Source organism: Mobula hypostoma, chromosome 20 (assembly GCF_963921235.1).
Source record: "Mobula hypostoma chromosome 20, sMobHyp1.1, whole genome shotgun sequence".
Taxonomy (NCBI): domain Eukaryota; kingdom Metazoa; phylum Chordata; class Chondrichthyes; order Myliobatiformes; family Myliobatidae; genus Mobula; species Mobula hypostoma.
In genome coordinates, this window is record NC_086116.1 from 452,405 (window position 1) to 469,707 (window position 17,303).

General features: G+C 46.0%; 1 protein-coding gene across 1 annotated transcript in view; it reads left to right on the forward strand.

The window, feature by feature from the left end:
- Nucleotides 1-1,325: 1,325 nt before the first annotated feature.
- Nucleotides 1,326-17,303, forward strand: part of dldh (dihydrolipoamide dehydrogenase) — a 55,641-nt gene continuing 39,663 nt past the window's right edge. The window contains exons 1-4 of the mRNA XM_063072227.1: nt 1,326-1,409; nt 2,927-2,999; nt 12,369-12,448; nt 17,172-17,240. Coding sequence (XP_062928297.1) covers nt 1,389-1,409; nt 2,927-2,999; nt 12,369-12,448; nt 17,172-17,240 — 243 coding nt within the window. The 5' untranslated portion in view covers nt 1,326-1,388. The remainder of the gene's footprint in view (nt 1,410-2,926; nt 3,000-12,368; nt 12,449-17,171; nt 17,241-17,303) is intronic.

A 17,303-nucleotide genomic window follows, 5' to 3' on the forward strand; every position in this document is an offset into this window, starting at 1 on the left:
TAAAATGTTGAGTGTGTGTCTTCAGGCTCCTGTACTTCCTCACTGATCGTTACAATGAGAAGAGGGTATTAATGATGGATGCCCCTTTTCATTAAGCTTTACCTTTTGAAAGTGTCCTGGATGCTGATGACGCTAGTGCCCATGGTGGAGCTGGTTGAGTTCACTCCGTGTGAAGGTGTCCTGGATACTGATGGAGCTGGTTGAGTTCACTCCGTGTGAAGGTGTCCTGGATGCTGATGACGCTAGTGCCTTTTATGAAGCTGGTTGAGTTCACTCCGTGTGAAGGTGTCCTGGATACTGATGGAGCTGGTTGAGTTCACTCCGTGTGAAGGTGTCCTGGATGCTGATGACGCTAGTGCCTTTTATGAAGCTGGTTGAGTTCACTCCGTGTGAAGGTGTCCTGGATGCTGATGACGCTCGTGCCCATGGTGGAGCTGGTTGAGTTTACTACTTTCTGCAGACATTTCCAATCCTGTGCTGTGGCCCCTCCACACCAGACGTTGATGCAAATTCGCGAATGTGTTTGGTGACACACCAAATCTCCTCAAACTCCTAATGAAATATCGCCATTGTCATGCCTTCTTTGTAATTGAATCGATATGCTGGGCCCAGGATTGATCCTCACAGGTCTATATTCGCAGCGAAGCATTCTGCTTGTAGATGCGGGTAATGATGCACTTCCTCAGAGTCCGACATACTGCATAGTATTGCACACTTTCAGCAGGTCTGGTCCCAGAAAGCCCAGTGTAACTCAGCCAGTAAGCCTTCACTTCCAGGAGTTTTATTGAAGTGGAAGGAATGGATGGAAGGATGCAGGGCCAGTGACTGGACCAAACACTGCCTCTTGCTGTGATAACACCTCCATGACAGAGTTGTGGGAGGCTATACTGTCTGAGGCCTTTCTGTCGTGCAGACTGGCATAGAAGGATCTGCAGATCCTCAATATGTCCATCTGTGAGGATGCTACTGACTCATACCCATCCTTAAGGCTGCAGATCACCGAACTCGCCGAGCGACGAAGAAATGTAGCAGTCGTCATCTTTCTCTACATACAGTGCAGACCCTGGGTCTGAGAAGATCTTGGGGAATTCGAAGGTGAAGAACTGGGCTTGCTGTGCCAGTAAACCGCCCCCCCCCGGACTGAGATAACTTTATGAGAGCCACAGCAGACAGCGGGTAACTCTTTACCGGGACTGCAATGTGCGATGCTCGGTGAGAGGGTGTAAATGCGGGGCAGGAGCCTTGCTGGAGCCGGACCGTCCAACAAGCAACAACCAACAGCGAAACGTCCCCCGTGGGGCCAACACTCCCACCCACGTGGTCCTGTCGTGACGTCACGCGCGCATGCGCACTCCCGCTGTCGCTGAGGTGGAGCCGCGGTCGCTGCGATGATCCGCCGGTTGTTCAAGGTCAGTCCGGAAGCGGGGTTTGCATGTTCCGGGTGGAGTGGGGAGATTGTCCTCAGTAACGAGCATGGGGTTTGCAGGACAGGCGGTACTGACTGCGGCGAGGCCAGGGACTCGACCATTACCCGTGACCGCAGGCAGGCCTCGGGCCTGGCTCCCGCCGCCGGGACCACCACTGACCGGGCTGCACCAGTCCCCACCAAGCGACTGACCCGATTCCGGGACCGGCGTTATCGGGAAGCAACCCCTCTCTCTCCAGCACCGTTCCTACCCGTCACTGCTCCCCACCGCTGTCTGCACCGCGCCCCCTCCCCCTGGAATCACGGCTGTTTGGCTTCCAACCCCCCCCCCACAGTAATCCACACCATCCTGTCGTCCATCCCATCCCACTCTGCCCGTCCCCCCGCTCCCCCCTCTACCCGTCCCCCCGTCCCCCCCTCTGCCCGTCCCCCCCCGCTCCCCCCTCTGCCCGTCCCCCCCCGCTCCCCCCTCTGCCCGTCCCCCCCCGCTCCCCCCTCTGCCCGTCCCCCCCCGCTCCCCCCTCTGCCCGTCCCCCCCCCGCTCCCCCTCTGCCCGTCCCCCCCCGCTCCCCCCTCTGCCCGTCCCCCCCCGCCGCTCCCCCTCTGCCCGTCCCCCCCCGCTCCCCCCTCTGCCCGTCCCCCCCGCTCCCCCTTCTGCCCGTCCCCCCCGCTCCCCTTTCTGCCCGTCCCCCCCGCTCCCCCTTCTGCCCGTCCCCCCCCGCTCCCCCTTCTGCCCGTCCCCCCCCGCTCCCCCTTCTGCCCGTCCCCCTCTGCCCGTCCCCCCCCGCTCCCCCCTCTGCCCGTCCCCCCCCGCTCCCCCCACACTGCCCGTCCCGCATCCCCACTCCGTCCCCTCTGCCCATCCTGTTTCCCCACCCCTGTCCCCTCTGCCCATTCCCCTATTGCCTGCCCACTGACTCTATTGCCACCATTCAGCTCTCCTATGCAGCCTCTCCCTCTCTCTAGCGCCCATTGTGTACTTCCCCCTCCGTCACCTTGCCCAGGGCTCCTCTTCATATTATCATACGTTCCCAGTATTTAACTCATGCCCAGCTCTTGCCTGGTCCTGCCCGTCACTGTTCCAAAATGCGATCCTTTCACCCATTCCTCCTTGTCTGTCCCTTTGAGATATTGGAGTCTGCTTCTTGCTCCTTTGTTCCTGATCAGTTATTCTCTTACATTGTAAAGGTCTCCAAATATTCAATGTTTGTTAAGTACATCACATTTAATTGCAAATACTCAATGCATACACTAAGATGTAAGTAATTCTGTCTGAGTGGTTCTGCTTTGAAAGCCAGTGATTTTGGACAGGAGCAGTGACGAATGCCAGAGATTTAACAGTCTTATGAGTCCAACCCACTCCAGCGGTTTGTGGCATTTAAGCAGTATTTTACAGGAGTAATCATTGTGAACTTGGGGGATATTGCCTGGTGGACTTCGAGCTCATGAAAAGAAACAATGGACAGTGCTCATTTTTGAACGTTTTTGTGTTTAACGCAGAGTGGAAATGTTTGTCGCAGACTCCAGGGCCTTTCAGCAGTCCAGATGCGGACGTATGCTGATGCTACACCAGGTATGGACGGTAGTAAGACCATGAGACGTAGCAGAATTAGGTCACCTGGCCCGTCAAGTCTGCTCCGTCATTATATCACAGCTGATTTATTACCCCCCTCAACCCCAATGAATTTCACAGATTCGTAGCCCTCTGGCTAAAGAAATTTCTTCTTGTCTCTATTCTAAATGGATGTCCCTCTATTCTGGGGCTTGAGTTGCCCACTACTGGAAACATCCACTCCATCCAGATCTTTCAATATTCGAATGGATTAAATGAGATCCCCCTCATTCTTCTAAATTTTAGCAAATACTGGCTCAGAGCCATCAAATGCTTCTCATACGTGAACCCTTGGAGTCATTCTGGTGAGCCTCCATTGGACACTGCCAGCACATCTTTTCTTTGTTAAAGCTGCTCACAATACTCCAAGTACTGTCTGAACAATGCCCTCAACACCACATCCTTGCTATTATATCTAGTCCTTTTGAAACAAATGCTGACCATTGACTCAACCTGCAAGTTAACCTCTAGGAATCCTGCAAAAGGACACCCAAGTCCCTTTGCACATCTAACTTTTGAATTTTCTCACTGATTAGAAAATAGTCTACACCTTTGTTCTTTCTACCAAAGTGCAAGACCATACACTTTCCCACACTATATTCCATCTGCCACTTTTCCCACTCTCCCAAACTGCCCAAGTTCTGCAGACTCCCAGTTTTCTCAACACTACCTGCCCATCCACCTATCTATATCATCTGCAAACATGGCCTCAAAGCCATCAATTCCTTCATCCAAATCATTGACATATAATGTGAAGCAGCCCCAACACTGATCCCTGCAAAACACCGCTGGTCAACGGCAACCAACCAGAAGAGACCCCATTTATTCTGATTCTTTGACTCCTGCCAGTCAGCCAATCTTCTATCCATACTATTATCTTTCCTGTTGTTGAGCAGTGTCACGTGCAGCACCTTGTCAAAAAGGCATTTTAAAAATCCAAGTAATCCACTGGGTTTCATTTGTCCTGTTTATTATTTCCTCAAAGAATTCCAACAGATTTGTCATACAAGATTTGCCCGTAAGGAAACCATGCTGACTTTGGCTTATTTTATCATGTGCCACCAAGTACCCTGAAACCTCATCCTTAGTAATGGACTCCAACATATTCTCCACCACTGAAGACAAGCTGACTGGCCAATAATTTGCTTTCTTCTGCCTCCCTTCCTTCTTAAGAGTGGAGTGACATTTACAATTTTCCAGTCCTCTGGAACCATTCCAGAATCTAGTGATTCTTGAAAGATCATTACTAATGCCTCCACAATCTCTTCACCTACCTCTTCCAGAACACTGGGTTGTAGACCATCTGGTCCACATGACTTATCCATCTTCAGACCTTTTAGCTTCCCAAACTCCTTCACCTTAGTAATAGCGACTGCACTCACTCTGCCCCCTTGCACTTTCGTTTTTCTGGCTTACTGCAAGTGTCTTCCACAGGGAAGACTGATGGATTAAGTTTGTCCTCCATTTCTTTATCCATATTATGACCTATCTACCGTAGGCTCTTTCCACATCTACTCTGTCTAGGCCTTTCAGCATTCAAATTCCAGCGAATACAGACCCAGAGACATCAAGCATTCCTCGTGTGATAACCCTTTCATTCCTGGAATCATACTTATGAACCGCCTCTGGACCCTCTCCAATGCCAGCACATCTTTCCTTAGATAAGCCCAAAACTGTTCACAATACTCAAGGTGCCTTATAAAACCTCAGCATTACATCTCTGCTCAAGTATTCAAGAGCAATGAATGAATGCTAACATTGCATTTGCCTTCCTCACCACTGATTCAGCCTGCAAGTTTAGGGTGTTCTGCACAAGAACTCCCAAGTCCCTTAGCATCTCAGATTTTTGGATCCTCTCCCTGTTGAGAAAATAGTCTGCACATTTATTTTTATTACCAAAGTGCATGACCATGCATTTTCCAACATTGTATTTCATTTTCCACTTTTTTGCCCAATCTCCTAATCTGTCTTAAGTCCTTATGCAACCTCCCTGTTTCCTCAACACTACCTGCCCCTCCAACAATCTTTTCATATCATCTGCAAATTTGGCAACAAAGCCATCAATTCCGTCATCTAAATCATTGATATACAGCATAAAAAGAAGTGGTCTCAACACCGATGCCTGTGGAAAACCACTACTCACTGGCAGCCAAACAGAAAGGGATCCTTTTATTCCCACTCGCTGCCTCCTACCAATCAGCCAATGCTATAACCATGCCAGTAACTTTCCTGTCATACCATGGGCTCTTAACTTGGTAAGCAGCGTCATGTGGCACCTTGTCAAAGGCCTTCTGAAAGTCCAAATATACAACATCCACTGCATCCCCTTTTTCCATCCTACTTGTAATCTCCTTAAAGAATTCCAACAGGTTTGTCAGGCAAGAAAACCACGCTGACTTTGTTCTATCTTGTCCTGTGTCATCAAGTACTCCATAACCTCATCCTTAACAATTGACTCCAACATTTTCCCAACCACTGAGGTCAGGCTAACTGGTCTATAACTTCCTTTTTGCTACCTCCCTCTTTAAAGAGTGGAGTGACATTTACAATTTTCCAGTTTTCTGGCACCATGCCAGAGTCCAATGATTTTTGAAAGATGATTGCTAATGCTTCCACAATCTCTAACTCATTCAGAATCCTAGGATGCGGTTCATCTGGTCCACGTAACTTATGACTTTTGGTCTTTCAGCATTTTGAGCACCTTCTCTCTTCTCTTCCTTCACACTGTGCAACATCTGACACGTGGCTAGTGTCTTCCACAGTGAAAACTGATGCAAAATACTCAATTAGTTCATCTGCCATCTCCTTCTACCCTGTTATTATTTTTCCGGCCTCATTTTCTATCGTTCCCATATTCACTCTCATCTCTTTTATTTTTACATACTTGAAAAAGCATTGTCTACTAGCTTGCTTTCATATTTTGTCTTTCCTAGCTTGTATATAACTCCCATCAGGATCCTTTTACCCTTGCATTTTCTTAACTTTACCCATAACTTCCAATCCTATATCACCTCTTTCTAAGGATTTGATTGAATTTTTTTGCCACCCCACCCTCTGCCTTATTTCCTTGTGTTTTTGATAGGGGGTGTTTCTTTGGACGTTAAGCTCCGAATTGTGATCTTCTTTCAGCCATGAGTTGGTGATGGCAACAACATCGTACCTGCCAATCTCTAACTGCACTACAAGATCATTGCTTTATTCCGTATAATGAGAGCATTCAAATATAACACCTTCAGTCCTGTATTCATCACCCTTTTTGATTTTGCCCTCATTACACTTCATCTCATCCCACTGACTGCAATTTGCCCTATCATCTGCCGGTTCTTCCTCACAGCCTCACTGCGCACAGCCACTTTCTCTCTGGCTGCTCACCCTGCTTGTTGAGAATCTCCTGCAGCCGCTCTGAGATATCTTAGTCCCTGACACTTAGGAGGCGGCACACCATTCTGGCATCTCTTTCACAGCCACAGAATCTGCTGATCTCCAAGCTCAACTGCTCTGCCTGACTTTTCAAATTTCTGTTGAGCCTCAGAGCTGGCCACGGTGCTGCTGTACCTTGATGGGTAATTGCTTCCCCCCAAGCCCCAGCATATCCAAAGACTAGTTGTGTGGGGAATGGCCACAGGGGAACCCTGCCCTGACTGCCTACTCCCTTTCTTCTCTTAGAGGTCACCCACCTTCTACCTGAAGCCTGAATTCTCTATGTGACCACAGTAAAAGCCCCATCTATGAAGTTTTCAGTCTCCCGGATGGTCCTGAATGCATCTAGCTCCAGCTCAAAGCACTGTAGTGTCTCGGATCCAGCTCAATCCAATGCATCGTCCCAGCTCCAGCTCAATCCAGTGCAACATCACAGCTCCAGCTCAATCCAATGCACCATCCCAGATCCAGCTCAATCCATTGCACTGTCCCAGCTCCAGTTCAAAGCAATGCACCGTCACAGCTCCAGCTCAATGCACTGCAGTGTCTCAGATCCAGCTCAATCCAATACACCATCCCAGCTCCAGCTCAATGCAATGCAGTGTCTCAGATCCAGTTCAACCCATTGCAACGTCCCAGCTCAATCCAATGCACCGTCACAGCTCCAGCTCAATCCAGTGCAATGTCCCAGCTCCAGCTCAATCCAGTGCAATGTCTCAGATCCACCTCAATCCAATGCAGCGTCTCAGCTCAATCCATTGCAATGTCCCAGCTCCAGCTTAATCCATTGCACTGTCACAGCCAAGCTGATAAAGCACCTTTGTGATAACCTTCCTGAGATAACCTTTGTTATTTCGAGCACTGATAATTCATCACTGATTTCTATTGACAAACTCCTGGCCTTGTTGGAAATATGTTGTGGCTTGTAGATGACCTGGACATTTGATTAGTGGAGACGATTGTTTGCTGCAGCTTTTCAATTACCTGTCCCAAAACTTCCATTCAATTTCCCAATGGATCTGTCATCTGAGAGTGCCCATTGCCTCTAGCAGAAGGCTCTGAAATATCCTTGAAATTAAGTCTGATTTATGTATTGAAGAGATGGCTTTGCTTTGTCGCATCGTGCTGTGTGGTTGACTGAAATTCTTTGACCAGCGTTGGAGAGGATGGGGGGAGTTGTTTTTCACTCAGAATGGTGAATACCTTAAGAGTACCTTGTTAATGTGTTATTCTTCAAATTTCCTCCTCTCGCACTGGCTACTTGCACACTGGATCCCAAACCAACTACACTCACAGTGGATCTCACACTGACTTCTCGCACACTGGATCCCACGCCGGCCCCTCGCAGCCCATTCCAGGCACCTTCTACTCTCCACCCACATCTCCCTCTCCTTGTAAAGTGCAATGTCTCACACTTGCCCAGGTTAAACAATCTCTCATTTCTTTGTAAATATCTCTTAATTGATGTATACACTGCTGCCTTTGGCAATCAACAGTATGATCCACCAACTTTTTCTATCATCTATCCAACTCCCTAACCTAGTCATCCATACTTTCATTAATTTTATTCATATACAGTTTATCACAAACAAGAGATCCCGATATGGGTTCCTGTAGGATATCATTGATCATGGACCTCTAGACAGAATAACACCCTTCCACCTCTACTCTCTGCCTTTTGTAGGCAAGTCAGTTCTCCATCCAAAGTCCCAAGTCGCCATGATTCCCACCCCAGCCTACAAAGAATGATCTCAAATGCTTTACTAAAGTCTGAATGAACAATTGCCACCATCCTACCCTCATCACTCACCTGGGTCACCTCCTCAAAAACTTGCAGATCACATTTGTCCTTCCCCATCTATTATATCTTCACAACACACACAAAATGCTGGAGGAACTCAGCAGGCCAGGCAGAGACAGGCCAAAATGTCAATTTTACTTTTTTCTGTATATGCTGCCTGGCCTACTGAGTTCCTCCAGCACTTTGTGTGCGTGTGTTGCTCTGTATTTCCAGCATCTGCAGATTTTCTCTTGTTTGATATTATATCTTTACATCTGTCCTCTAACAGAAACATAGAAAACCTACAGCACAACACAGGTCCTTTAGTCTACAAAGCTGTGCCGAACATGTCCTTACCCTAGAACTACCTAGGTGTACCCATAGCCCTCTATTTTTCTAAGCTTCATGTACCTATCCAGGAGTCTCTTAAAGGACCCTATCGTTTCCGCCACCACCAGCAGACCATTCCACGCAGTCACCACTCTGTGCATAAAAAAACTTACCCCTGGCATCTCCTCTGTACCTACTTCCAAGCACCTTAAAACTATGCCCTCTCGTGTTAGCCATTTCCGCCCTGGGGAAAAAACCTCTGACTATCCACACGATCGTTGCCTCTCATCATCTCATACACCTCTCATCCTCCATCGCTCCAAGGAGAAAAGGCCGAGTTCACTCAACCTATTCTCATAAGGCATGCTCCCCAATCCAGGCAACATCCTTGTAAATCTTCTCTGCACCCTTTCTATGGTTTCCACATCCTTCCTGTAGTGAGGTGACCAGAATTCAGCACAGTACTCCTAAGTGGGGTCTGACCAGGGTCCTATATAGCTGCAACATTAACTCTTCGTTCTTAAACTCAGTCTCACAGTTGATGAAGGCCAATGCACAGTATGCCTTCTGAACATCACAGTCAACCTGCGTAGCAGCTTTGAGTGTCCTGTGGACCCGGACCCCAAGATCCCTCTGATCCTCCACACAGCCAAGAATCTTACCAATAATGCTATACTCTGCCATCATGTTTGACCTACCAAAATGAACCACCTCACACTTATCTGGGTTGAACTCCATGTGAAACTTCTCAGCCCAGTTTTGCATCCTATCAATGTCCCGCTATAACCTTTGACAGCCCTCCACACTATCCACAACACCCCCAACCTTTGTGGCATCAGCAAATTTACTAACCTTTCCTTCCACTTCCTCATCCAGGTCATTTATAAAAATCACCAAGATCCCTGAGGTGCACCATTGGTCACTGGCCTCCATGCAGAATATGACCCGTCTACAACCACTCTTTGCCTTCTGTGGGCAAGCTAGTTTTGGATCCACAAACAATGTCCCCTTGGATCCCATGCCTTCTTACTTTCTCAATACAGGTTTCCCCCGCCATCTGAAAGTAGAGTGTTCCTGTGAAATGGTTCGTAAACCAGAATGTCATAAAGCGAAGAAGCATTTACCATTAATTTATATGGGAAAAATTTGTGAGCGTTTGCAGACCCAAAAATAACCTACCAAATCATACCAAGTAACACATAAAACCTAAAATAACAGTAACATATAGTAAAAACAGGAATGATATGATGAATACACAGCCTATATAAAGTAGAAAAACATTTCCACAATCATTGCTGCACTGTTCTCCATAGCGAAAATCTCTCAGCAGAAACACGCTGCAAGTGCTCTCCAGTAACCTTTAAGCTATGAAGCTGCCAAATCATACCAAATAACATGTAAAAATACACAGCCGATTTAAAGTAGAAATAATGTATGTACAGTGTAGTATCACTTACTGGAATTGGGACAGCGCCGAGCATATTGATGATGGTGTGTTAGGCTGAGTTGTCGGAGGTTGGGGTGGTGTAGTGGCTCCCACCCTCCGGGCAGCGAACTGATACTGATCCATGGAGAATGCGTTGGTCTAGCGGTGGCCTCTGATCTGGGCCGACATTTACGTGCCGAGTGGCACCTAATTAATTAGCTTGTTTATTTCGGCTGTTTTTCTTAAAAGATGTGCTGGGTGCCTCCCGGCTACCGCTGCATTCTCCGCGGATTGGTATCTGTCCGCAGCCCGGGGGTTGGGGTGGCGGGACACTGGGGTGTCATCTGTTTCCGTCAGGGCAGGCAGGTCATCTTCGATGTCGAAGGTCGAGGTTCGTTGTCTGCTGTGGCTGATCTGGAAGGCTTGAAAAATGACAGTATGCTTGACTGCTTAGCCTCGCGCATCTTTAGATCATACAGTTCTTTGTAAGCACTGCAAATATGCCCTAAACCGACGTACCCTTTCAAAATTAAAGTCGTACTTTATCATTGCAGTGAAAATCTCACGCAGTTGCCTCACGTTCAGTTCCTGGACGACTTCATTTTCAGTCCGTTCGCTACTGCATCCCCCGTTTTGATTGTTATCCTTTCCTCTTGCAATTTCAACAGCTCTTCATAAGTCGAGGGATGTAATGATGCAGATCTATACAACTCTGGTTAGGCCGCACTTGGAGTACTGTGTCCAGTTCTGGTCGCCTCACTATAGGAAGGATGTGGAAGCATTGGAAAGGGTACAGGGGAGATTTACCAGGATGCTGCCTGATTTAAAGAGTATGCATTATGATCAGAGATTAAGGGAGCTACGGCTTTACTCTTTAGAAAGAAGGAGGATGAGAGGAGACATGATAGAGGTGTACAAGATATTAGGAATAGATAGAGTGGATAGCCAGCGCCTCTACCCCAGGGCACCACTGCTCAATACAAGAGGACATGGCTTTAAGGTAAGGGGTGGGAAGTTCAAAGGGGATATTAGAGGAAGGTTTTTTACTCAGAGTGGAATGCACTGCCTGAGTCAGTGGTGGAGGCAGATACACGAGTGAAGTTTAAGAGACTAATATGGAGGAATTTAAGGTGGGGGCTTATATGGGAGGCAGGGTTTGAGGGTCGGCACAACATTGTGGGCCGAAGGGCCTGTAATGTGCTGTACTGTTCTATGTTCATCTATCAGTTCTTGGTTATGGGATGCCAAAACCTCTTCAACATCATCTTCGTAAACTTCTACAAGCCAGACTCACTTTGTCCTTACTTCGTTCACCACGGTCGAAACGCTTAATTATGTCTAGTTTTACACTAAGTGTAACACCCTTACGAGCTCTTTTAGGCTTTTCGGATACCTTAGAACTCAACTTGCTAACGGCTGCTCACAGGCGCGTGTTTAAGCAATGCCGGCTAGGATGCCGTTCTGAATCCGGGGGAGAGTGGCTGCTCGGGGCGCGCGCTGCCTTTTTTTTGCGTGCTGCTTTTCCCGCGTGCTGCTTTTTTCATAATAGTGAAAACACCTTTTGTTAGGGAAAACAGGGTACTAATGTAGGTCTTTCATAAGTGAAGTTTCGTAATTAGACCATTCGTAAAGTTTTCGAATGTTCGAAAAGCGGGCGACACCTGTAATCCTTGCATGGGGTACCTTATCAAATGCCTTGCTGAAATCCATATACACTACATCTACAGCTGTACCTTCATCAATGTGTTTAGTCACATCCTCGAAAAATTAGGCTCGTAAGGCACGACCTGCCTTTGACAAAGCCGTGCTGACTATTCCTAATCATATTATGCCTTTTCAAATGTTCATAATTCCTTCCTCTCAGGATCTTCTCCATCAACTTACCAACCACTGAGGTAAGACTCACTGGTCTATAATTTCCTGGGCTATATCCCTTTCTTGAATAAGGGAACAACATCCACAACCCTCCAATCCTACGGAACCTCTCCCGTCCTCATTGATGATGCAAAGATCACCACCAGAGGCTCAGCAATCTCCTCCCTTGCTTCCCATAGTAGCCTGTATGAAGCAACCATAATTAAACATAGTACTTCATTTGACGCCAGATGATTTACTTGGAAATTTCTCAGTCTACTTAACAACTTTCAATGATTTGTGCATGTGGTCTCGGTCTTTCTGCTTTATATCATCTCTTCTCATTCTTCCTACCAAAATGCATCACCTTGCATAGCTTTGCATGAGCTGCTATTTATCTAAGATTGCCATGAGAACAGCGTGCAGCTACTGCCAACAGTTCAAGATATGTGTGTGGATTGATTCTTTTAAAATGGTGGTGATGCAGACTTACACTAATGACGTTTGGTTTACATTTCAGTTGATGCAGATGTCACTGTTCTGGGCTCAGGCCCAGGAGGTTATGTCGCTGCTATTAAGGCTGCACAGTTGGGGTTTAAGGTAGGTAAAGATTATCTGATTCCAAGCTGACATTGTGTATATCACATTTGCTTATGGTGTACATAGGCAAATGGAGACCACTGTAGTTGAGGAGCAGTAACTTACAGAGTAGCCCTTATTTTGATTCTTCTGGTTTAGGTCCAAGAACCAGTGTGCTAATGTTTACCACAGTTGCACCATGGCCTATACAAATTATGCTGTGATAAGATGAAGCTTGATTCTGTTTCTCTTTACACACATACTGTGTGACCTGCCGAGTATTTTAGACCATAAGTCGTAGAAGCAGAATTAGATCATTCAGCCCATTGAGTCTGCTCTGCCGTTCCACCATGGCTGACTTATTACCCCTCTTAATCCCATTCTCCATAATCATTGACACCCAAACTAACCAAAGACTTCTGTTTTAAAACTACTCGGTGACTTGGCCGACACAGCTGTCCGTGCCAATTAATTCCACAGATTCACCAACCACTAGCTAAAGAAATTCCTTCTCATCTGTTCTAAATGGACGTCCTTCTATTCTGAGTCTGTGCCTTCAGATACTAGACTTACCCACTATAGGGAACATCCTCTTCACATCCACTCTACCTAAGCCTTCAATGTTCAATGGTTTCAGTCAGTGAGATTTCTGCTCATTCTCCTAAACTCAAGCAAGTACGGGTTCCGAGCCATCAAACACTCCTGATATGTTAACCCTTTCATGCCCAGAATCTATCTTAGAAACATAGAAAATAGGTGCAGGAGTAGGCCATTCGGCCCTTTGAGCCTGCACCACCATTCAGTACGATCATGGCTGATCATCCAACTCAGAACCCTGTACCAGCCTTCCCCCAATGCCCCCTGAACCCTTTAGCCACAAGGGCCATATCTAACTCCCTCTTAAATATAGCCAATGAACTGGCCTCAACTGTTTCCTGTGACAGAGAATCCCACAGATTCACCACTCTCTGTGTGAAGAAGTTTTTCCTAATCTCGGTCCTAAAAGGCTTCCCCTCTATCCTCAAACTGTGAACCCTCGTTCTGGACTTCCACAACATCGGGAACAATCTTCCTGCATCTAGCCTGTCCGATCCCTTTAGAATTTTATATGTTTCAATAAGATCCCCCCTCAATCTTCTAAATTCCAATGAGTATAGACCTAGTCGATCCAGTCTTTCATCATATGAAAGTCCTGCCATCCCAGGAATCAATCTGGTGAACCTTCTTTGCACTCCCTCTATGGCAAGGATATCTTTCCTCAGATTAGGGGACCAAAACTGCACACAATACTCCAGGTGTGGTCTCACCAAGGCCTTGTACAACTGCAGTAGTACCTCCCTGCTCCTGTACTCGAATCCTCTTGCTATGAATGCCAGCATACCATTTGCCTTTTTCACCGCCTGCTGTACCTGCATGCCCACTTTCAATGACTGGTGTACAATGACACCCAGGTCTTGTTGCACCTCCCCTTTTCCTAATCAGCCACCATTCAGATAATAATCTGTTTTCCTGTTCTTGCCACCAAAGTGGATAACCTCACATTTATCCACATTAAATTGCATCTGCCATGAATTTGCCCACTCACCTAATCTATCCAAGTCACCCTGCATCCCCTCAGCGTCCTCCTCACAGCTAACACTGCCGCCCAGCTTCATGTCATCCGCAAACTTGGAGATGCTGCATTTAATTCCCTCATCTAAGTCATTAATATATATTGTAAACAACTGGGGTCCCAGCAGTGAGCCTTGCGGTACCCCACTAGTCACTGTCTGCCATTCTGAAAAGGTCCCGTTTATTCCCACTCTTTGCTTCCTGTCTGCCAACCAATTCTCTATCCACATAAATACCATACCCCTAATACCGTGTGCTTTAAGTTTGCACACTAATCTCCTGTGTGGGACCTTGTCAAAAGCCTTTTGAAAATCCAAATATACCACATCCACTGGTTCTCCCCTATCCACTCTACTAGTTACATCCTCAAAAAATTCTATGAGATTTGTCAGACATGATTTTCCTTTCACAAATCCATGCTGACTTTGTTCGATGATTTCACCGCTTTCCAAATGTGCTGTTATCACATCTTTGATAACTGACTCTAGCATTTTCCCCACCACTGATGTCAGGCTAACCGGTCCATAATTCCCTGGTTTCTCTCTCCCTCCTTTTTTAAAAAGTGGGGTTACATTAGCCACCCTCCAATCCTCAGGAACTAGTCCAGAATCTAAAGAGTTTTGAAAAATTATAACTAATGCATCCACTGCTTCTTGGGCTACTTCCTTAAGCACTCTGGGATGCAGACCATCTGGCCCTGGGGATTTATCTGCCTTTAATCCCTTCAATATACCTAACACCACTTCCTTACTATCATGTATTTCCCTCAGTTCCTCCATCTCACTGGACCCTCTGTCCCCTACTATTTCTGGAAGATTATTTATGTCCTTCTCAGTGAAGACAGAATCAAAGTAGTTATTCAATTGGTCTGCCATGTCCTTGCTCCCCATATTCAATTCACCTGTTTCTGTCTGTAGGGGACCTACATTTGTCTTAACCAATCTTTATCTTTTCACATTTCTATAAAAGCATTTACAGTCAGTATTTATGTTCCCTGCCAGTTTTCTCTCATAATCTTTTTTCCCCTTCCTAATTAAGCCCTTTGTCCTCCTCTGCTGGACTCTGAATTTCTCCCAGTCCTCAGATGAGCCACTTTTTCCTGCTAATTTGTATGCTTCTTCTTTGGAATTGATGCTATCCCTAATTTCCCTTGTCAGCCACGGGTGCACTACCTTCCTTGATTTATTCTTTTGCCAAACTGGGATGAACAATTGTTGTAGTTCAACCATGTGATCTTTAAGTGCTTGCCATTGCATATCCACCATCAACCCTTTAAGTGTCATTTGCCAGTCTATCTTAGCTAATTCATGTATCATACCTTCAAAGTTACCCTTCTTTAAGTTCAGAACCTTTGTTTCTGAATTAACTATGTCACTCTCCATCTTAATAAAGAATTCCACCATATTATGGTCATTCTAGGGGCCTCTCATGACAAGATTACTAATTAACCCTTCCTCATTGCTCAATACCCAGTCTAGATTTGCCTGCTCTCTAGTTGGTTCCTCGATATATTGGTTCAGAAAACCATCCCGCATACATTCCAAGAAATCCTCTTCCTCAGCACCCTTACCAATTTGGTTCACCCAATCTATATGTAGATTGAAGTCACCCATTATAACTGCTATTCCTTTATTGCACACATTTCTAATTTCCTGTTTAATACCATCCCCAACCTCACTACTACTGTTAGGTGGCCTGTACACAACTCCCAGCAGTGTTTTCTGCCCCTTAGTGTTATGCAGCTCTACCCATATCGATTCCACATCCTCCCGGCTAATGTCCTTCCTTTCTATTGCGTTAATCTCCTCTCTAACCAGCAATGCTACCCCACCTCCTTTTCTTTCATGTCTTTCCCTCCTGAATACTGAATATCCCTGAATGTTGAGCTCCCATCCCTGGTCACCCTGGAGCCGTGTTTCTGTGTTCCCAACTATATCATATTCATTAATAACAATCTGCACTTTTAATTCATCCACCTTGTTACTCCTTGCAATGACACACAAAGCCTTCAGGCTCACTTTTACAACACTCTTAGCCCTTATACAATTATGTTGAAAAGTGGCCCTTTTTGATTTTTGCCCTGGATTTGCCGTCCTGCCACTTTTACTTTTCACCTTACTACTTTTTGCTTCTACCGAAGCCTCCTCTCAAATGCCAGCACATCTTTTCTTAGATAAGGGGCTGAAAACTGCTGACAATACTCCAAGTGGGGTCTGGCCAATGCCTTATAAAGCCTCAGTTTTCGGCAGTTATTTTTCATTTTCATGTGAAAGACAATTACTGTTTTTTGAGATTTCAGATTGATGGCTAGTTAATGCCCTCTGGTTGTCGAGAAAGCTCATTACATCTCTGTATTTGAGTGATCCGATCATTAAAGCTGCCATTGTAACATGGTGTTACAGTTCAAACAGAAAGTCCAAAAGTCATTCTGATATTGCCACCACATTCTCGGCCCAAAAGTCCCTGAGGTGACATGATTACCTTAGGGGCAATGACAATAATCGAGTTGCTAAGGTGAGCAGGCCAGCTAGTGCAAGTGCCAGTGCTGAGCTACCCAGAAAGGTGGCCCATATAAAAATACAGTGATTGCTTCAATGTCAACAGTGGTAAACCAAATGGTAGGTATAGGTGAGTAGTGTTAGTGTCAGGTGAAAGATGATTCACAGTGTCCTGACAAAACATAAAGCAGAATGTATCCAGCTGCCATTTAACCTGCTTCCTGAATCAACAGTCCAGGCAGTCCACTAACCACCTAAACTCCCCTCCCCCCTCAGTAGGCCATGGATCCTCCTCCTTTTGCCACCAGACGCTCAGGTTTGCTAGCTGTTCGCTTAGCTACGTCCGATAAAATAGTTACTGTGGTGTGATATCTGAAGGGCAAACAACCACATCTGGTAGGATGGAATTGTAGCAAGTTAGTCCATTTGACTTTTTAAATGAAACAATTTAGAGAATTCACTGCTAGTCTTAAAAGACTACTTATTTCCTTAATGCAACCAAATCCTGAAAATGATTGATGGAGACATCTTTAGCAAAGAGGAGGGATTGAGAAAGTATTCTTCCACACATTAAAAGATTCATTTGAACCTTCTAAACCATGTAAAATATGTTAATTAATTTCTAATTCCTTTAGACTGTCTGTGTGGAAAAGAATGAAACACTGGGTGGAACATGTTTGAACGTGGGTTGTATCCCATCCAAAGTGAGTACCTGATGAATGGGCTTCGTTTTTATTTAATGTTAAGCAGTGCATGTTGAATGTTGA